Below are 21,383 nucleotides of genomic sequence, written 5' to 3'. Positions count from 1 at the left end.
GTCCGAATGCGTAAACGTCGGTGAGGTAACCTTTGAGTGCACATAGAGAAACCATTCCCGGTAGAAATCCCTGAGCCTTACACTACGATGTATCCCGTTTCGTATGTGCTGATTTCAGATGTTTTATTTGTAATTTATTTTGATGTTGCAATTTGACATTTATAATTTCCGAACCGGTTCGCGAACCGGTTCAGCGCCCCGAACCGGTGCGCGAACCGGTTCGCGGATCGGATTAATTGGACCGGAACTGAACCGGAACAAAATAAATTTACCTGAACCTGAACCGTAACCGAACCCGTATTTTTTTCGGTGCGACACACTGATTTATTCATTTATTTATTTATTGAAGGAAGCACTTTGAAGTCGGGAGCTTGCCTAATATTGTTTGCATGAAAGTCCGGATCTTTGTATCAGTGTGCTTCCCACTTCGTTGTGGGAAGCACACTGATGCCAAAGTTTCAGCCTGATCCAAAGTTTCAGCCTGATCGGATACCTTAATCAAACGATATAAGTTATTTTCTAAAAATTTCAATGGGAAAATGGCGCGCCAGGGGGCCCCAGCGCGCCCCCTGGCCCAGCCGTTCGGCTGGGCCAGGGGGCGCGCTGGGGCGATACCAGTGGTGCCGCGCCGTGGCCCAAATTCGCCCTACTTAGCCGTACGCTCGTCCCATTACGCGCTGCCAGTTGCAATGGCGGGCACCTTGTTGAAGCTTTCTGTCCGTTAAAAAACTGCGATCCTTTTTTAGGGAGGCGAACCTCCGCAAAGAAAAGTTGCCTGTGTGCCAGGTCTCCGGGATGGAGCAAATAATCCAGGCATAGGAATATTAGTCGTTTGCGAAGTGTGTCTCGCAAGTGCAAGACAGCGTCGACTGTAACATACGCCTCGAGATAAATACTCTTTTTTTTTATGGTTTCGCTAGCTCTTCAAAGTCAGGACTATTCGGACAAAGATGAGGATGTAATAATGTTTAAATCGTCTTTTCGCGCACAGCTGGGCTGTTGCATACACACCTTGAACTCAGGTCACTTCTCAGAGTTACCGGCTGAGGCATGGAAGCATGCCGCGCCTGTTCTAATTCATCCGGGTGAAGTTAATGACGAGGCACGTACAGCTTGGTCGCAACACTGGGTCAAGTTCCAATAAAAAACCAAAACGGTACGTCAATAAGGCCTCCGCTTTTATTTTGAGCGGGTCCAACAAAAAAAAAAATATATATATATTACTATACGCCGCAACACCTTGCTGTGTTTGCGCGCATCTGTCGCTGCCGTCAAAGCGGTAGAATCCCCACTTTTAATTTTATTAGTGAAGAAAGGGATCTCCAATCGACTTGCATCTGCTTTGTAAAGCGTCCCCTTTTTTAAAACTTATTTTTACGTGACCGCAGAATGATAATTTTGAACACTGTTCCGGTGCACAACAAATAAAATAAATTTGCATCACTATTTGCTTTGTTAGCTGTTTAGGTACAATTAAACTTGATATATCTTGAGTCTGTGTGCCAGGAAAGGATCGTCAATATTCCTTCACTCTCTCTCTCTCTCTCTGCAAGAAAGGATTACTTAATTTTAAATTTCAGCCCTGAATGTTTAGTTATTGGCCTCTGTGACGTGCACTGTCCTCGTCCTTTTTATGCTGCTTTCAATTTACACATCTAAAATTGCCAACACACTCTTATTGGTTGACCGAGCAATGTCCGGGTTTGATGTTTTAGAGTTACTTGGAAAGTTATTATGCCTGTTGTAGGTTAACTACATCATTTTAATTATATAAAAAAAGAATTAGAGTACGGCCGTCAGTGTAAATCTCTTTTAGAATATGCAATGAGGCAAATAATCATAGCCCGTATTGAGCACTGCAGTGCTCAATACGGGCTATGATGATTTGCCTCATTGGCCCTCATGTCTTTCGCTGTACTCGCCTTCTCTTGTAAGCATCGGGGAACAAAGTTGATAGAAATTACTGTGAGAGCACAAGCGAGCCGGTGTGTATATTAACAATTTGGATGAATTGCCCGAGACTGGGGCGAAAAATCTAAAAATATTAACCGTGTATAAGAGATGCCTCTTTCTGTCCACAGTTGATGTTTCTAGTTTCTCGACCCAGTCTCCACTAATTTATCAAAATGAAAAATTGGCTAGTAAGCAAAGTGAGCTGGGTTCTCAAATTTAAATTTGTTTAATAAATCGTAACTGCATAATCGGGTTTATTTTGTCGACACCCACGGGGAACCAGTCTAGCTATTACATTAGTCTAACATCGCCAACACGCTCAAATTGGTCGACCCAGGGAGGTTCTTGTGTCTAATTTTGTGACGCCCTTAGGAAGTCATTATGCCTGTTGTGGGCGAACTACATAATTTTAATATTATATAAAAAAACTAAAATACAGCCATCAATTTCTTTTCAATTATGCGTTCAAGTCAGTCTACGCAATGGGGGCTACGATTATCTGCCTAATTTTCCCCCAAGTCTGTTGCCGCTTACCCGCTTTCTCTTGTTAACATCGGGGAACAAAATGGGCGGGTAAGCTAAGTGAGCTTGGTTCTCAAATTTAAAGTATTTTATAAAAAAAAATGGTAACTGCATATTCGGGTTTCGTTTGTAAACAGTCATGGGGAACCATCGTAGCTATTACATTAGGGAATTATCGTAGAACGCCAGTCTCGGATTGCGGGCCCCACGGGCGCCAGCTCATACCGCCCCCAAGCAACGCAAAACCCCGGCATGCTCTCGCGTGTGACCTACGAAAACTCCCTATTAATGTGACAAGCAAGCGTAGCTGCATTACTGAATCACGCGACAAGATAGAGAAACAATAATTAAACCTGTCCTCCGCACAGCTGGCGATTCATGCTTCTGGCGATCTTTCTTGAATCACCTCCCAGGAACTAAACAAAGCTTTTCGGGAGGCGGATACCTTTCTGTTTAATACGATGCTGTAACATGTGGGTACCCTTTGAATTCGTTACATCACTTTACGAAGCGCGAGGCCAGCACGACAAGCGCACCAGCCTCCCGCGTCGTCTGCTCCTCGTACTTCTAACAAGTATCGGTGCACCTCGCCAGGGGGAAGAGTGGCGCTGCGTATGCGCAGCGAAACTTCAGCCGCACAGCCCTATGAAGCGAAAACAGGCAAAAACGGGCTCAATTTTCCCATTGAAATTTTCAGAAAATAACTTATAAATTTTGATTAAGTTATCGGATCGGGCTGAAACTTTGGCATCTGGTTGTGACCTCTACCGCTCTACCTTTGGGCGGAGAATGAGCGTTCGGCGATGCCTAATTTAATTTTGCGGTGAAAAAAAAAAAAACTAATTTTTTTGTGACGCCATATATATATATATATACAGGGTGGTTCTTCTTTTTTTTTTTTTTTTTTTTTTTAGCTTAACAGATTTGCTTTAAGAAAGCCGTGAAAGTTACGCTTATGCCGCTTGTGGAGGTGACTTATACGGCCAGGGGGACATATTATAGGGGGCTTATCGTAACGATCAGTCGGCTAATTAATTAAAATTCGTTAATTAACTTTTTAATTAATAAAAATAGACATATGGTTCCAATTAGAAACTTGCTCAGCGTCATCGAGAACCACTAAGTCAGTCATTTTCATAAAGACTTTCGGCGCGTGAGAAGCAAGTTACCACTCGTGGAGCAGGTACAAGGCTGGGGCTAGATAGGAGACGGGAAAATCACTCGGGCGCCTTATCGCAACCGCTAGCTTTGTACGTGCTCCACGAGTGGTAACTTGAGTGCTCTACTACGCTTCTCACGCGCTCAAAGTCTTTCTGAAAATTACTGATTTAGTGGTTTTCGATGACGCTGAGCAAGTTTCTAATTGGAACCATATGTCTATTTTCATTAATTAAAAAGTTAATTAACAAATTTTAATTAATTAGCCGACTGATCGTTACGATAAGCCCCCTATAATATGTCCCCCTGGCCGTATAACTCACCTCCACAAGCGGCATAAGTGTAACTTTCACGGCTTTCTTAAAACAAATCTGTAAAGCTTTAAAAAAAAAAAATAACACCCTGTATATATATGTATATATTATATATACATGTATATATATACGTATATCAACAACCGCTGTTTAAGTGCAGTGCTAGAAATGAAGGCTGCAGTCTGATAGAATCTTCGGAGATTTATTAGGGGGAACGCACATATTGGACAAACAACGAATGACATGACAACTTCAAACCAACGGGTTAACAAAGATTCCAAAGAAATAATACATGTCACCAACTACTAATACATACATACACACAAAATACACATAGTAAACACGACGCACAAAAAAAAAAAAAAACGCGCTTTATTTTTTACTTAGGGTCATACACCTCACGGGTGGTGGGAGGGGAGAAGAGTGGGGGGAGGGCTGTCAGCACTTTTGAGTATGGGGGCATGCCCCCCTCCCCTCCTGGTAGCCCCTGCCGAAAACATTTGTAAATTGCGAGTTCCTTCGCCAGTTATAAACACATCATTCTTCTTCCACGAGGTGAATTGACGCATGCGGTAAACATCCGCCCACAGGCATATATCCACGCGTGCCTTCGGTTTTCCCGCGCGCGCCAGGGAGAGCGAGATAAATCGCGCAAATGAGGCCCACTTTCAGTTGTGATTTGAACGGCGTCGAACATCCGCAATTTGGGACATAATCTTTACAGATTAGAACGGGCACTCGAGTCCGAAAGGACAGACGACCGTGAATCTGCAACTTTATGAAAGTTGCACGGGGCGGAAACGATGTCGCCGTGATAAACCTCACCTTGAGCACATGCGAGGGAAGGAAGAGGGGCGGCGGACACTCTGAACGCGTCAACAAAAACGAAACAAAACAAAGCATATAAAACACGCTTGGCTTTTACTTTCGGGCGCGACATCGTGCGAGTGGACATGCAGGCGTCGTCTGGACGTTAACCCCCGTTGTTCCCCGCGAGTGCGCAGCAAAAGACCGGAGCAGTCCGGATCGACGGCAGGGATCCCTAGACACCGGAGGTGCATGGTCCGCGGTACGCGACCCTGGCCCATCATCACTCGGGACGCGGCGGAAGCTCCGAGTAGTCGAAGACCACAAACTTGCAACCGCGCTCTGCAAGGCAGGCTTATCAACGGGGCGCGTGGCGGTCGACGCCGAAAGTGAACCTTGTCTGGCTGACGGACACGTGGACAGCCGGGTCCCATGATCGATAAGGGTTCCCGTGTAGCCCTCCGGGTCCAAGGCTTTCCCCCCGCGTCCGTTTCCCGCCACGTATAAGAAGCGTTTCGCGGAGTTCCCCAAACAAACCGCCGACGTCATTCCCAACGCAGCAGCCAGCCAGCTGTTGCCATTCGTTCCCAGAGAACCCCCACCCGCTTCGAAAATTCGACCTCAAGAGCAACGTGTGAGTAGCCCGAGCGTTTTAGCGGGAACCGTTGCCTTGTGTTTGAAGAGGGCCGCCGCCAGACCACGCCAGATCGCCCATTCATTCATTCTTCAGCACCAGCGATGCGTGTGGTCACGCTGGTCACACATCTCCCCCGCCACACCGGTACCAGCCGGCGCGATCCGGCGCGTACCGCCGCACGCGTTCGGTTACCCAACGCTGGCAAACCTCCGAGGACGCGAGTAACCCTGATGACCCTCGGGTAACCCACACACACCCGATGTCACGTGGAAGCTCAAATGGAAACCACAGGATTGGACAAACGATATGACGTCTCCGTATCACTGACAAAATAGAGTACGTGGTTTGCTTTTTCAATGACGTCACATTACGACAAACAACATTACAATTATACGAAAAACGTTTAGTGACGTCACTGATGTTTTCTCGCCGACTGAGAGTCGTGACCGAGGGGGGGTTTCTAGCGTCGGGTCGTCAGATGAACGCAGCCCGCGGAGCGTCCGTCGCATCCATCAGATGCGTAGCGTGCTGAAAAGAGGCGGTGTAGTGCTAGAGCGCGCCAATGGTAGCTGCCTGCGGCCGTCGGTCGTCAAAGCACCGCCTACTTGGGCTTCTCTCTCGTTTATCCTCTCCCAAGCACTATAAAAGCAACTGATCACCGTTGGCAAGGCCCTTCCTCCATTTTTTACTCCGTGCCCGCCGTCGTTCTCCGTCGACGGCACTAGTCGCGTACGAAGCTGTGATCTTCCGTTGTTGCCCCCCCAAATCCCACCATTCCGTCCCAAATCACCCCCGAGAGCGGCGCCCGGGACGTTACCCCCCAGGTAAAGCACCCTACACTCCAGAAAACACGGCCAAAGCCGAACCCAATCGGCGTGACTCACCGGCGGCACTTATCGGAATTGGTCGTCGTCGGGTTTCAGACCCGGCGCTACGGCACTCCCCCGCACCCTCCCCGGCGAAGACGTAGTCGCGGAGTTCACAGTTGGCCAGTCGGCAGACATTTTTTGGTCGTCTTTCGGCCTACTTTGGTGTCGGCCAGCTGTTGATGCTATGGGTGAACCGCGCGGATCCGTTCCCACAGCTGACCGGCCTCCGCGCGTGCTCTTGCCTAATCTTGGGCCAACCGCTACCGAGACATCTGGGCGCTGTGCCATATTCGACGCGGTTGCTCGACTGAGGTTTCCGCGAGGATTACATGGTCGACGGACGGCAACTTTGTCTCTCCGCGCCTTATTTCTGTCGAAACCGCGGATACCGATTGCTGTTTTTCTCTCCTTTGGTCCCTCAGGGAGGTCTGACCTTCACCGCTCGGGCGAACGTCGTCCGCATTGCGAAGATCCCTGTCTGCGGGAGCGGACCACCTTGGGCAGAGAGCTGAGACCGGCTAGGCGTTAGCCAGCGTCAATCCCCGAACTGTTTGAACCTTGGTAAGCGCCAATCCCAGCCATGAAAAGCTACCCGACCTGTGACGTGGTGAACCCGATGGGCGCCATCGGCATGGTGGACTCCATCACCTCGGACCCGGTGAGTGTCGTACTGCTGTCGCTTGTTGCGCCGCGCGATCCTGGCGGGAAACGGGGAAACTAAGCGGTCGTTTCACTGTTGCAGGACAATGACCAACCCTTCTTTGTCGTCGACGTGGCCGACATAGTGTACAAGATCAAGCTCTGGAAGCTGAAGATCCCACGCGTGGAGCCGTTCTACGGTGAGTTGGCCCAAAGGCCATGCATCATTATGATCAATGGGATGTTCCCTTGTTGATTCTATAGTCTGCGGCTGTCCGGAACGTTTTTGTTTTTCCAGCTGCTTGCATGGTATTGTTGTCGTCAAATCCAGCTAGTGTCTGTGTTTCGAATAAGAGCTTGGTGGCCTGCTTCAGCAGCTGTTTAGTTTCCAAATTTGGGTGGTAGGGGCAGTTTCTGTACCAATGGTTTCGTTACCGATGCCTGCAGCGGTCAAGTGCAACAGCGACGCTGCAGTCCTGGAGCTGATGGCCGGACTCGGCCTGGGCTTCGACTGTGCCAGCAAGGCAGAGATCGATGTGGTGCGATCTCTGGGTGTGAGCCCTTCACGCATTATCTACGCCAACCCCTGCAAGACCAAGTCCTTCATCAAGCACGCTGCTGCGCAGGGTGTCGACCTCATGACCTTTGACAATGAGCAGGAACTCTACAAGGTGAGTGTGCTTTGATTTGCGTTTCGGTCACGTGGGAAGCTCCATTGTGCAATGTTTTCCACCTTTGAGCCATAGCTATGCTAGAGCCACTCTAGCATAGATGTGGTCATGCTTTTTCCCCATGCCACTCCTTGCAACCATTGGTCAGTGACTCAGTGCATTACCATGGAGATGGAGTTGGCTCAGTTTCTATAACAACCGACCCTGCCCAGGATTGCTGATTGCGCCCAAACGGGCGTCGTCTGCTAATCCTGCCTTTGGGATAGTCCTATGGAAGCCCTTTTCAGCTCACGATGATTGAAGTCGATTTCGTCCTCAAATCCCTCTACATTCAAGATTGCGTGTCTATATTCACATCACTGTGCCATGTCTCAAACATAAAATCAACATGCCTAAAATCCAACTCTTAAAATAGCCACTAGATGTTGGTAGGTTTCCTGTTGCCATGGTGATTTGAAGAAGCAAAATGGCTGGTATTGCCGGCCCAGTCATCGACCATCTTGAACGGCCAGGTTATAACGCGTTGAGGCCCCCAAGTCGCGAAGCTCGCAACATTGCTTTACCCTGTATGTAGCCTTGTCCGTGAAGCTTGTGACATTGCGTCACTTGTGACGCAATGTCACAAGTGCACTGTAGGCTCGAGATTTCTCGAGAGTTGCTGCTCTCTGGAAGCTGCTGATCGAGCGCTCGCTGAAATCGGCCGCTTGGAATGAGAAATATAGCCATGTGTTGAAAATACAAACGTGCAATTGTCATTAACAGGTATGGTTGATCATGTTTAACTTATTTCTAAATGTGAAAGGTATATTTCAATTATCATTTCACTCAGGCTCGTAGCCAGGATTTTCTTTCAGGGGGGGGGGGGGGGAAGGGAGGTCCCAGCAAAATCGAAGATTTCGCGGGGGGCTTGGACCCCATGGGCCGCCCCCCTGGCTACGTGCCTAATTTCACTATCCTTTTAACGATTGGCACATAATGGGCTACATTCGATAAATAACCATGTCACCTAGGTATCTAAGGTGACAACTGTGCCGTTTGCTCTCAAACTGAAAGGGTATGGCCGTAAGGAAAGCATGCCAATGCCTTGTCCTCGGTCTTCTGCAGGTCAAGGAGTTGTTCCCTTTGGCTCGCCTGGTGATCCGCATCCGCGTGGACGACTCTGGCTCCGTCTGCCAGCTGGGCCTGAAGTTCGGCTGCGAGGTGTCTGACGCTCAGCACCTCCTCACCATCGCAAAGTCTCTCGGCCTCTCCGTCGTGGGTGTCAGGTGAGGGTGCGGACTTGGCCTCAGCCTTTCGTTTCTCCTTTTCTTTTTTTTTTCAATTATATTATATCTATTTTTCTCCGTATGGAGCGACAACATGGCTGCTCCTGGTACTTTGGTAGGCGGAGGATGCTCCGCAAAGCTTCTTGTGCACCGATGATGAGAGCTTGTTCCGCCAGTCCCTGCTCCTAGATTGGTACATCGAGTGCGCATCAGGCTTTGCAGAGTGTTTCTCAGGCGGCACTGGCAGTACCATGGCTCGTCGTATGGTTGCTTGCGTTGGCCAGGAGGTTTTAACACCACATCCATAATAAATTATATTCTCACGCCGTCTATACTAACAGTAGCCGAACCTGCTTCTTGCAAACGTGGTGAAAGCTTTGTCAATGACTCAAACCTGCTTCAGCAGGACTGGCTATGCACGCACATATTTTTGTCAGGGGTCGGTATTTTTGACACTGTACAGGTAGCTAACAAGGATCGCTAATTCAGTCTTCGAGGAGCAGTTGAGTGAATGTTTTTCTGCTGGGTCTTGGTGACGGCGAGCAGAAAGGTTAAATTCCAGTTTGCTGGGAAGTTACTAGGCTTAATTTCATTATCTGTTGTCAGTTTCAGAGTTGCAAAAATGTCAGGGTTGCGATTGTTTCCTAGTTTTGCTGCTCTGCTCCATGTAATAGATGTTTTGGTAGCTTGAATGAATTCTCAGTTCTTCTCTGCCTCTTGTTGGTTGAAGACGTAAACACTGATATTAGTTCTCAATTGCTCCATACATTACAGAACTAGCCGACCTGGCTGGCTAACTTAAAAATTAAACTAATTAATACATTCATTTTGTGAAAACGTCAAAGGAGAAATTTGTCTTGGTCAAAAGTTACAAATGAAAAAAAGCCAAAACTTTCCCATGGCTCGTTTACTGAGCCATAGGAAACCCCTTGTCAAATCAAAAAGAAAAGCATTTCTGCGAGTCATCTTGGCATTCAATTGCTACAATGAGTGAACAAGAGCAAACTGAAAACAATTCCCTTTCATTCTTTTTGTTGTTGTTTTTGTCAAACGTCGCAATGGCCCGCAAGAATGTCTTTTTCCCCCCACTTGTGACCGAAAAGAAAAAAATTGTAATGGAGTTATGGGAAAATTAAGACTTAATCGTAACTTCGTTCTTCGTTTGATAGTTTCACAAAACAAATGCACCTCCTAGCCTTGTTTTCATGGTATATTAGTGTTGCAATGTGCGATGCTGATTTTCACTTTTTACAGCGGGTTCAATTTATTCCCTATGAAAGGTTTGGTAAGAGTAGCAGCGCATTGAAATTTCGGATCCAGACACCCCCGAAACCTCGGAGGCTGTACTGTACAAAGTTGAACTGTGCTCACTCGTGTTGCCCGCGCTGCATGCAGCTTCCACGTGGGCAGCAACAGCCGCGAGCCGATGTCCTTTGCTCGCGCCATCGAGAGTGCTCGGCTCGTCTTCGACCAGGGCCTGGCCATGGGCTTCCCCATGGAGTTGCTGGACATCGGGGGAGGCTACCCCGGCGACCGCGGCTTCCAGAAGCTCTTCGACAAGGTCAGTCGACGTCGGTCGTTCTTCGTTCGTGGACCATTTTTTTACAGCCGAGCTGTTAAGTGCTAGTTTTGCCAGGATCGTATCCACCAGGAAACAAATGTTGACACATTCTGGATAGCTAACGCCATCTATGAGCGACGGCTACAACCAGCTTGCCTGTTGTCTGGTTGGCACCATGAAGTTTTTTTTGTGGCACGAATGGTTTGGGAACTATTGTCATGTCTTGCGGCGGTTAGCGACATGTTGTATCGCTGGAAATGAAGGTGTCGCATGTCGTTGCGATGTGTATGTGACCATTGAATCGCATCTGGTGGCTTCCTTAAAGGGGCACTAATGCGGATTTTGGGATTGTCGTACGATGGAAAGTTGGGCGATTTAGTTGGACCTGGTTAGGACAAGTGAACAGCGCCAAAAAAACGAAGGACAGGAACACGTGACAGCCCGGTGTAGAAGAAAGGAACTGCAGTTGGATGAAAAGGGAACCTCAAAGGCCTTTCTTAATTTTTAAACACAAGGACTGATGCATCTGTGCATCTTCCATTGCACTAATCAAAAAAGTGGCTTCTTTTTTTTTTTTTTTTTTTTTTTTTTTTTTTTTTTTAGTGGTTGCGGCACATATTTGTGGCGGAGGACTGTTTTTTGGGGTCTGGTTTCACGTTGGCAAATGTTTCTTCAAAATAAGTCTGTCGAAAGTTGGCGCTCTATATGTTTGCCCCCATCTTCTCGATTTTCCTTTTTTCGGCGCTGTTCACTCTTAGCAACCATTTGGAATTGTCTTTTTATGGCATAACCTCACTCTAGATGCCCTAAGCATCAGAGGAAACCCAAAATTACAAATGTGCGTGGCTTTTTATCCCTACTATGAACTCTACTAAACGTTGTGACACGCCCTTTTATTTTAGATATACCTCATAAAAAGGGCATAATACAATGTTTGGTGGCGTTAAAAAAAAGAGATTTTTGTTTTGTTTTTTGGGGTGCGTAGGGGTCATAGATTGAGATAGTGCCATAAAAAGAATCTCAATGTTCAGGGTATAGACAGGCCCTGCAGCAGTTAGTGATTCACATAGTACCTATAAATCATGACATTGCATACCTTTACAATGTTACATGACTTTATTTCGTGATTGCTTTGTGTGCACTAAAAATATTACTCCTGCGAGTTTCTGAACTACCCAAACTAACTATATTTTTTGAATTTCTGGCATGCTATTTAGTACTTGCAAGACAAGATTGTAAGATAAGTATATTTCAACTAAAAGCTTGTGGGGTAATAAGGAAAAAGGTTTAATTTCAAGATACATGGTATCATTGTATGTCCAGGCTTGCATATTACTTTTCATTTTTTACACACAGCATCATATATGTTGCAAGCATGACATTTGATGCTATTTCTTTCTGTTTCATGACGTTATAACCCAAAGTTTATAGCAAAGCTGTTCTATATTGCTGTAAAGCTAAAAGATCCAGCTTTAAAGCAGCAGTCTATTGAAAGAATACAACCACGCATTTCAGACAAAGATGGCCGAACGAGTTGCCATGATTTCTAGAAAGCATGTCTGGTAGGCAACTACAGTGAAACTTTGGATGTAGCCCAGAGATGAAAATTCTGTTTATCAGTTGTCTGTGGAGTCGCACTTGTGTGCAACATATGTTGACGATGCCACATGTGCAAACATCAAGGAACCCCGTGGAACACATGGGAGGGCATTTTTCGTAGTCATTTCCTAGAGCGCACAATCCAAACATGCGGATTAATAAACCCCGCTAACCAAATAATTAAACCATGAAATCTCAACCCGAGCCTTCCAGATTACCGGAGACGGGTGTGTTAGCCCAGAATCAAAAAAGACTAAGAAAATGGCCTCGGATTTCTTAGATAATGCCGTATCTGAAAAAAAGCCCAGGCTCTGAAGCTTACACGTGCTTCTTACGAAACAAACAAGTGTGTTTGTGGAACACTCTAACCAAGAAACTTGAAACGTTAGTCCAGATGGGGAGTTCTCTTATTTTATCATTCGGTCTGTCTACCCGCATTTTAAACATTTTTATATAAAGTGAAGGATGCATACTGTCATGTTTAAAACTGGTAGGGACTGCCCTTCCTTGGGAGCTCTTCCAGAGTAGGGACCAGGCTCTCAATGCAATAAATCTAAAAACCACATCTTTTTTCTTATATAATGTGCACTCTGCTTCTTGTGCACCTGGTGCGCTTGTTTACCCTCCCAATGAGCCCACAGCTCGGCATTTAACTCCTAAAGAATATTTCGACGTTTGTGTGGCTTGGATTTTTGCCATGTGGAATGCAAGTTCGTCTGCTTCTTTTGCAGGGGTTGTGGTGACGTCAGAATGCCAAGCTCGGAATGGCTGAATTGGAAGGATAGTGGGTAAACCTCAAGGCAGCTATGTAGTATTGAAGTCTACCCACTATCCTTCCAATCGGAGCCAGTCAGAGCTCAGTGTTCTGATGTCACCGCAACCCCTCTGCGAGAAGCAGACGGAACTGTGCTCCATATATCATAAATAGCGCCTTTAGGATCCCAGACAGACTGGGGCGGCTAATTAGAGGTATGGCGTCTCATACTCGATATGCTTCGTGTAATAAGAAGGGAAAGTGTATGGACGTGCTGGTTAGGAGCCTCGAGATTATCTGTGGCGCGTTGTCCGTTACTTTATTTTTTTCTTTTCTCGGAATTTGGTTGGCGATACTTTGTGTACCTTGCGTGTAGCTCGAAAAGGGGAAAATAAAAGAAGGCTTTGTTCTGTAGCTTTTTCTGATTGACCATAGTCGCTTTTGAGTTCGTAGCTTGGCGGTGGCACGCGTCGAGAATGGACGACTCTCCGCATAATATTCCACCGCCTCCCGATATCTCCTCCTCGTCACGCACACGCAGCGAAGACAGACGTCACCTTCCTGGTATTACGAATGCGGCTCTTATCGAAGGAACAAAGGTCAAAGCCACCGAAGGGCAAACCAAAACCAGTGCCGCTCGCGCGGGTGAAAAAAAGAAAAAGAACACCCTTCTCGCCCATCTAACGTGACCTTGTTGAAAACTGATCGTTGGCCAACAGCTCTCGCGCTGGGGGGTATCGGTGGCCGAGTTGGCTCTCTGAGCGTGGAACGAAAGCTTGCGCTGCAGAACCTCCTTAGTTTGATCCCCACCAGCGATTTCCCTACCCCCCGACCCCCCGCCTAAAGGATTTAGACCCCCCCCCCCCCCTAATTTCAATTCCTGGGGAAACCCCTGATCCCCAACCGCTGCCCGTTTCGGTCTGAATTAGTTTCGTTCGTACCGGCGCGCGTTCGTGTAATCACTAAGGAGTTTTACGCGATTTTAGCGCATGCTAGCGCTAACCTTAGCGCTTGCGTTAGCGCACGAGAGCGTTTCTCCGCCTTGATGCAAAAGCCCGCGCTCGCGCTTGCGACGCCACCAAGATAGTCACAATTTTTATTACACACGCGAAAGACTGTAAATTAAAAGTTTTTTTAGTCTAGAGTAACATTTTAGATTTGTTTAAACATGAGAATGCAACGCGAACGGTCGTTTGGTCGTGTCCGCTTGCGTCGCCTCGGCAAAAGCGGTCTCCTGTACTGACCTTCGCACCTTTGCCTTTGCACCTTTGCCGTACCTTTGCCGAGAAATGTTCACGCGTCGGAAGCATCAAGTTGCCGGTGATCGTTGCCCACCTTACTCGGTTTTCCAAACCGAGTGCAATGTCGTCCCGTATTGAAAATCGCAGTCGCGAGGATGCCGCCGACGTCGCGCTCACGATGTCGCCAACGCGGTTGCGGCCATGGCCCTGGGAGCCGCCATTTTTTAACTCTGCTCGTCTTGGCTTTAGCCAACCTCTCAGCTCTTGCGCAAAGACTCTTTGCGTATGCGCGGAATTTTCGGAAATAGCGTGGCGCAAAACGTGGTTAGCGTTCGGCGCATGCGCAGTGGCGACGATGCTATTCTGAAACTCCCTACTTCTGCGTACTCCAGGTTAGCGATCGTTCGCGTGTGCGGTGTTGTGGCCACGTGCTCTCTAAAATAAGAAGCATCCGTGCCCCGCGTGATATGCCGTGCCGTTCTTGGCTTGCGAAACGGAGCAGAGCAAAGCACAAGCGCCCAGATAAAAGTTATCGATATCGCTTTTATTTTTTTTTTCATTGCTTTTGTATCTTGCGATCTCTTCTGTGGACGTTCAAGGGCGCGAGCGAAACTGACGCTGACTTACAGTAACTTGGGGGTAAGGGGGAGAGGATGAGGGAGGGGGTACTGGGTGATAGGCATTCCAGATATGAAGAAGATATATGTAGCTATGCAGTGTCCACCAGGGGCGAATCCAGAACTCCGTTTTTTTTTTGGGGGGGGGGGGGAGGGGAGGGAGGGAGAGAGGGGAGGGGCATACCTCGGCAAACCTCACTCATGAGGGCCCTCGCTCACCCTCATCTTCACAGGTGAGGTGAGGGTGAGTGAGTTTCTGAGCCAGGAAAATTCATGAGTGTGAGGGTGAGTGAGGGCCGTGAGGGTTGTGAGGGCGGTAAGGGGTATGAGGGCCATGAGTACGTGAATGGCGTGAGGGCCATGAGCGCGTGAGGGCCGTGAGGGCGGTGAGTGCGTGAGGCCCCCTTGAGATCGAGTATCTTTCTCAGCAATTTGTTCTCTAGCTTTCCCTAGATCGACACGAATTGCTGAGATCGGGTCCGGCTCGAAATAAGCAAGCAACTCGGAGCAATTCGAATATGTTTGAAGCGGCTTCATCCAATCAGGGACGCAAAATTTTCACGTGATACCTCGTGCCGGTGATGATGACACCGAAAGACTTGATTCTGGTTTGAAATCGATCGTTTTTTTTTTATAATAAACTGTTTCAGAAAGGTGCATTAGTATTCTTAACGAGATTTAAATGCATAAAAACATGTTTATAACGCGTAATTGTGTCTAAATAGTGCAAGAAAAATAAAATTTTATGATGACGATGGCAAATTGCAGCAATTGGTTGCTGCGTGTGATCGCGGGCGGCCCGTGTTGCTGGTGTTGTGACGTGCGGTGGTGAGTGGCGTGAGGGCCGTGAGGGCGGTGAGTTTCGTGAAGGCCATGAGTGAGTGAGGGCGGTGAGGGGCGTGAGGTTCAGTGAGGGTGAGTGAAGGGCTGAAGGTGAGTGTGACTGTGAGGGTGAGTGTGAGTGTGACTGTGAGGGTGAGTGAGGGGCTGAAGGTGAGTGTAGCTGTGAGGGTGAGGGACTTAGGTGAGTCTGGCTGTGAGGGTGAGGGTGAGTGAGGGCGACCTAAAATGCCGACCTCTGGGGAGGGGAGGGGGAGGAATTTTTAAGGATACTATTCTCCCATTCTTTCTTGTGCAAGGGGGGGTCCACCCATGTCAAAATGCCCTCCAAGAAGAGGGGGGGGCGGCCACCCCCCTCCCCCCCCCCCCCCCCCCCCAAGGGCGGATGCAGGACCCCCCCCTCCCCCCCAGGGGCGGATGCAGGAATTTCCTGAGGGGGAGTCAGGTGTTGGTCAGCGTACCATATGTTCAGGAACCCCCCTCCTCCTCTCCCTCGTTTCACGCCCTAAATTTTACACATGCAGAAACCAAGAGAGGGGTCAGGTCATCCGGACCCCCCCCCCCCCCCCCCCCTTTTGGATCCGCCACTGTCCACAAAAAGTGGGGGGGTTCAAGGCAGACACTGAATGATAAGCTGACCTTGAATGATAAAATAATTGAGTGGGAGCTACCTTCCACTCGTTCATGTTATCATAATGAGACGGTATTACCGCAAAGACCTGAATCACCGATGGCAATCAATTTTATAAAATTTCAATGCAAACCATAAAAAAAGCTTTTTTTTTTTTTTTTTTTTTTTTTTTTTTTTTTTTTTTCCAACATAATTTAGGATATTGCAATGCAGTGAAAAACAAGGGCCCAGCACAAGTCTAGGTTTGTAGAGGCAGCACCTTTGGTTCCCTCCTTTCCCCACAAAGAAAAGTGGCCATATTTCTAATCAAGTTTGTGTACCGGAATATTCCGGGAAATAGCCCACCTAAAATTGAGAAAAACTTGGGTGAAAATAAGGAGTAAGTTAACTTTCGATATGCAATCAAGAAAAGTTGAAAACTATTTTTAGATCATGTGTCCTTGTCAGACTTGCTATCACGGTGGGGGGCAATAAAGCAAAGGTGACTCTACTTCCCAGTCGGCAATGTTCGCTTATATTTCGCCATAGCTTTCTAGACTAGAGAAAGCTTGCAAGGCAAATCAGAGTGCGTAAAGTGGCAATCTTATTCTGTGTCAAAATATAAAAACTGACATTTTTTATGGGAAGTTGACAACCAAACCGTTTCGCCTGTGTCCTGTTAGGCAGAAGTTTTGAGCTCGAGCCGTGCTCATCTGGTGGGAGAACACCATACTCCATTTCACTCAATGCATGTAGGAGTGTAACCAAGGCTGCCTGCACACTCTTGGCTTGGATGGGTCCTATCATGTGCATAGCAGAAATCTATTCCATAACCTGCAGTAAAGCCTGGGCTGTACTAGGGGGGTATTCACGGGATGCCATTTTGTTGGGCGTTTGCAGCGCATGCTCGTAACAGTGCCAGAGCACCACTTTTTCTGGTGTTTCAAAGGAAGCAAACACCGCGCGTGCAAGTGCTTGCCCATTTTGACCAGAGCTCAGGATGAGCAAGCACGTGGGTACACCTATAGCTTTGGCTTCACTGCCCGCAAGGAATGCACAAGGATGCACATTCAGCGTCCATTTCACACAATCGGAATCTCTGTTCTTGGTAAACGATGTACGGGAGCTGGTCCTGAGCATGCTTCGTAAACGACGTCCAACAATATGGCGTCCCGCAAACACCCGCTATTACCCGTGCAGGATAAACCTCCGCATCCCATACCCTCCGTTAGGACTGTAGAATTAAAATTTGAGTTGCTGATGCCTCATCTTGAAGCCAAGAAAAAGAGTGCAAAACACAAGGCTTTATGCGATAGACATGTTGAGTTCTCACTGTAGCATTCAAAGCCTCCAGCTTTAGCACTGTCACTTTTCCGAAACAAAGCTTGGGAGTTTCGGTGTTTCGAACATACCCAGTGTCTCAAAGTACATATGAAAAGCTACAACCTCGCAATCGAGGCCTTTTCGTAATTGCTTCATAAAATTGTCCACGTTTGCAAGTACGGCCTCTGGTCGGTCATCTTGCTGCCGGTGTGTTTCAGTCGTCAAGTAGCCGAGTCACTTTCAATGTGCAAATAATTCTCGACTGGTGTACCAACGAAGCATTTTCTGCCCACAGTGGCCGAACTACGTCGGTGAAAGGTCAAAAGTTCAGGCGAAGCTCCTCCAACCTCTTTCCACTTGAACAGAGCAAATGCTGGAGATGAGGTCGCCTCCTCTTCAGCATTCGCTCCGCTGAAGCTTGCATCTACGTCGACGCATCTGCGGTCTGTATCTCGTAACGAGTGCAACGCTAGCATGCAGCAACACCTCAATGCCACACTTCTGGCATACTTTAGTAGAGCTTTGGTGCTTGTGGGATCCACAAATGATGACGTTGTGCAGAAGCCTTGTCTTCTGTGTGGTATCGGTTAGACCCCCCACCCCTCAATCACATCAGCAGACGAGACTGTGCCTTGCGAGACATCAAACTCTCGGCCTTTCTTTGTTCCCGCCAGATCGCCCAGACCATCAACGGCAGCTTGGCCCTGCACTTCCCGGAGGAGACCGGTGTGCGGGTCATCTCCGAGCCGGGCCGCTTCTTTGTGGCCTCGGCCTTCACGCTGTACACGACTGTGATCGCCAAGCGGGAGGTGCTGCTGCCGGGCAGCGCCCTGCCCCGAGCCATGTACTATCTGAACGACGGCGTGTACGGGTCCTTCAACTGCACGGTGTTCGACCACGCGGAGCCCGTGCCCTTCGCCCTGCGTGGAGGAGGGCCCTTGCGGCCCTGCTCCCTCTGGGGCCCCACCTGCGACTCCATGGACCAGATCCTGGAGGAGGCCCTCCTGCCAGACCTCGGGGTCGGGGACTGGGTGGTCTTCGAGAACATGGGGGCCTACACCCTCTGCGCCTCGTCCAACTTCAACGGCTTCCAGGTGCCCGAGGTCAAGTACGCCCTCACCTACGCCTCCATGTGAGTGCCCCCTGACGGTGCTTCCCTATGTCTGCTACTGCCCGTCGGACATAAAGTATTGCGTCGCAACCCCCAAACTTAACGCAATGCCACAAACTTTTTAATTTGTGTGCACAATCTGCAACGCATAAAATTGATGCAGAAATTTTATTTGAGAGTTGACAGGTAGAAATTGAGGAAGAGGAGGGGGTAAGAGCATGCAGGGACATCGGAACGCCGAGCTCTGGTTAGGATGCTTAGTGGGCAGATGCCAAGCTAGCTGCTTTTGTCTGTACTCGCCGCTTAAGTGCGTTTGAAGGCCAAACTACTACATCCGGTGTTCGGTGTTCGCTTTCAAACAGCAAGTAGAGGCAAAGGCAGCTAGCTTGGCGTCTGCCCACTAAGCATCCTAACCAGAGCTTGGGTGTTCCGACGTCCCCACTTACTCGCATCTCCTCTTTTCTAGCACTTTCTATCCGTATAGTCTGAGCGAACCGGCTAGGATTGGAAACCATTGCAAAAACAAAATGCACACCAGGAGGAATGACCAAAGTGACCTCGTTTGGTAGAGCAGTTTCTTAAAACAAGGGCAGAGTCACACCTCTCGGATCTGGCTCAATGTTCAGGTGCGACCTGTACTTTGTTTTTATTGACACCACCGCAGGGAAACCAAGTTTGCATTATTAACAAATTTCCTACAGGTTTTGCCCCCCCCCCCCCCCCCCTCCCCCCCCCCCCCCCCTCCCCGCTGAGGCAAGCAGTTTGTCCAGCTTGTTTGCCGTACAGCTCGGTGTTTGCCCACATAACTTTCCATGCTTGCAGGTTTTGTTTTTTTAATTATTATTTAATATTAATAAGGCAGTTATAGATGTTCTGAATAGACAAGCCGCTTTATTTGTGTGTTTGTTGATACCAAAATGTTACCGTGCAAGGATCGGAATAGTTCTCCCGGAACACTTTCCGATCTGCATGTGCGTGCTTGATACTATAGGCGAAATTAGTCAGTGCGCAGGTGAGCTGGTGGAAGTTTACTATGATGATTCCAAGACTGGAGCAGGAGGGAAAATGTTTTACAGCGGAAGAGAAAGTAATGGGGACAGACGCCTCTTACAGATATTGTTTGTCTCCGTTACTGTATCTTCCACTGTAAAAACATTTTTCCTCTTTGTGCCCCAGTCTTGCATTAAAATCATCATGGCAGCTTGAAATAGCTCTGCCAATATCACGAGTAATAACATCTCGTTGATGGTGCATTGATTTGATCTCGTAGATACTGCAACACTTTCAGTCTACTTTTACGGAGATGTTCCAGGGCGCCAATGCACTCGTAGCCAGAGTTGTATGGTACTTGTTAGTCATAATCCAATACTTCCACTGTTGTTATCATATAAATATATTTATCAGGGAGTAATTGCGAGGGGGATTTGATTACTTGCGGAAGTACTAAAATCGCTCGTCGGTGGGATGGAAAAATTCTCATTGGTCGATAAGGTCACAACGTCGCAGCCCCATGATTTCGCGCGGGAATTTCGAACAACCTGCAACGCTCGCGTGAAAGGCGACGTTACAGGTGGAATGAAAGCCACTAAAACATGACATGTAATGCGAGTTAAAGGTCTCTGCATATCTCAAATTGAAAATAATTTAGGCAGACGCGAACCCACAGTTCTTCGGTTGCGAGCCAGACATGCTACCGACTGGGCCACATAGACACGCTTGCACAGCATGTGAACAAGCGGGGGTTTATAAAGTCCTGCAAATTTTCCCCAATGGCACCCTTTGTAAAAGTTTCCGAACAAGAAATCTTTGAACAAAGGCTTTGACAAGAGGATTGTTGACCAAAACTGGTGGTTTTGGAAGATAAGTAGTTTATAGTTTGACGACTCTAATAGGAACAATGGATAGTAGAAAAAACCAGTTTTCAAACCGGCAGAAAATTCTGAAGTAATCGGGGAAAGTAACGGTTCCTTTTTCAAGTAACGGCCAATACCTTTTCTTCTCAAGTAATCGAGCAATCTAATTAAATAATATTTTAACCGAGTAATGTTTACTTTTTTCGAGTGACGTGTACCAGTCTGCTTGTGGTGCAGTCGATCACGCTCAAATGCAGATGTGTGAAGCAGCTCTTGCGGTTCAGGGCTAATGCTACCAACACCCGGCACCCATTTGTCTGTATCTTCCACCGCGCCCAACTAACGGCCGTCGTTCTTTGCACGCAGCGCGTACCTGCGGGAGTTCCCTTTCTGGGAGCACCTCTCGCGCCTCTTCGAAGACCAGCAGGAGGCCGGGCTGCCAGTGCTGCCCCACTCGCCACTGTTCCTTGCTCGCCAGGAAACCTGCGTCGCTCCGCAGGAGGCCTGCGCCTGAGCACGTTTACCAAGGTTTGAACGATTCGTGGGATCTGACCGTACGGCTAGCCGGGATCCCACAATGCACCACCATCACCACGAGGGAGACGCTTCGCCCAGAAGCGGCGCCTTTTTGTACGCTTCGACCAGGAAACAATAAAGCAGTGTCTCGCCAGTGCTGTCGCAGTTCGCGGCGGGCACGCGGAGGTTGACAACGGCGCCGCTGCGTGGTTCATTACGGCAAGACAACGAAGCTGTCCACAGTACGGCAGGCTAGAAGGGCGAGGCGCAGGGGTTGCTCGCTGTCCCCGCAAGAGGCCCGTTCTGGAATTCAGCGCCATCTGGTGGCTCAAATAGCAGTTTAACTTTTACCGTACTAATGGCGGCAATGAACCGGTAATCTGCAGTATTTTATCGGGCACCGTCACTTTCGCAGGTCCGACAAACGAGAATGTGAGCTTGACTGTACAGTTTTTTTTCAATCTGTCAGTGTCGATGACGAAAAAGATGCAACCAGTTGAAACGAAGCGCCAATCCACATCGA

The 21,383-nt window shown here is 48.2% G+C and overlaps 1 protein-coding gene across 2 annotated transcripts; it reads left to right on the top strand.

Annotated features, from left to right (window-relative positions):
- The first annotated feature begins 4,868 nt into the window (after window positions 1–4,868).
- Window positions 4,869–21,058, top strand: LOC8039074 (ornithine decarboxylase). 2 transcript variants are annotated; one of them, XM_002413099.4, is made up of 8 exons: window positions 4,869–5,388; window positions 6,683–6,918; window positions 7,003–7,099; window positions 7,347–7,570; window positions 8,675–8,835; window positions 10,231–10,396; window positions 18,055–18,512; window positions 20,711–21,058. In XM_002413099.4, exons 2-8 carry the CDS (start codon window positions 6,841–6,843, stop codon window positions 20,856–20,858), a joined length of 1,332 nt encoding a protein of 443 aa, XP_002413144.3. In that variant the 5' UTR covers window positions 4,869–5,388; window positions 6,683–6,840; the 3' UTR covers window positions 20,859–21,058. The 2 variants fall into 2 exon arrangements, with proteins under 2 accessions (XP_002413144.3, XP_029838249.2); XM_029982389.3 differs by lacking the exon at window positions 4,869–5,388 and adding an exon at window positions 5,843–6,215.
- Window positions 21,059–21,383: the final 325 nt, after the last annotated feature.

This window comes from Ixodes scapularis, unplaced genomic scaffold (assembly GCF_016920785.2).
Source record: "Ixodes scapularis isolate PalLabHiFi unplaced genomic scaffold, ASM1692078v2 PGA_scaffold8__174_contigs__length_109621045, whole genome shotgun sequence".
In the NCBI taxonomy this organism is placed as follows: Eukaryota; Metazoa; Arthropoda; class Arachnida; order Ixodida; family Ixodidae; genus Ixodes; species Ixodes scapularis.
This window is presented reverse-complemented; position numbering and strand designations above follow the sequence as displayed.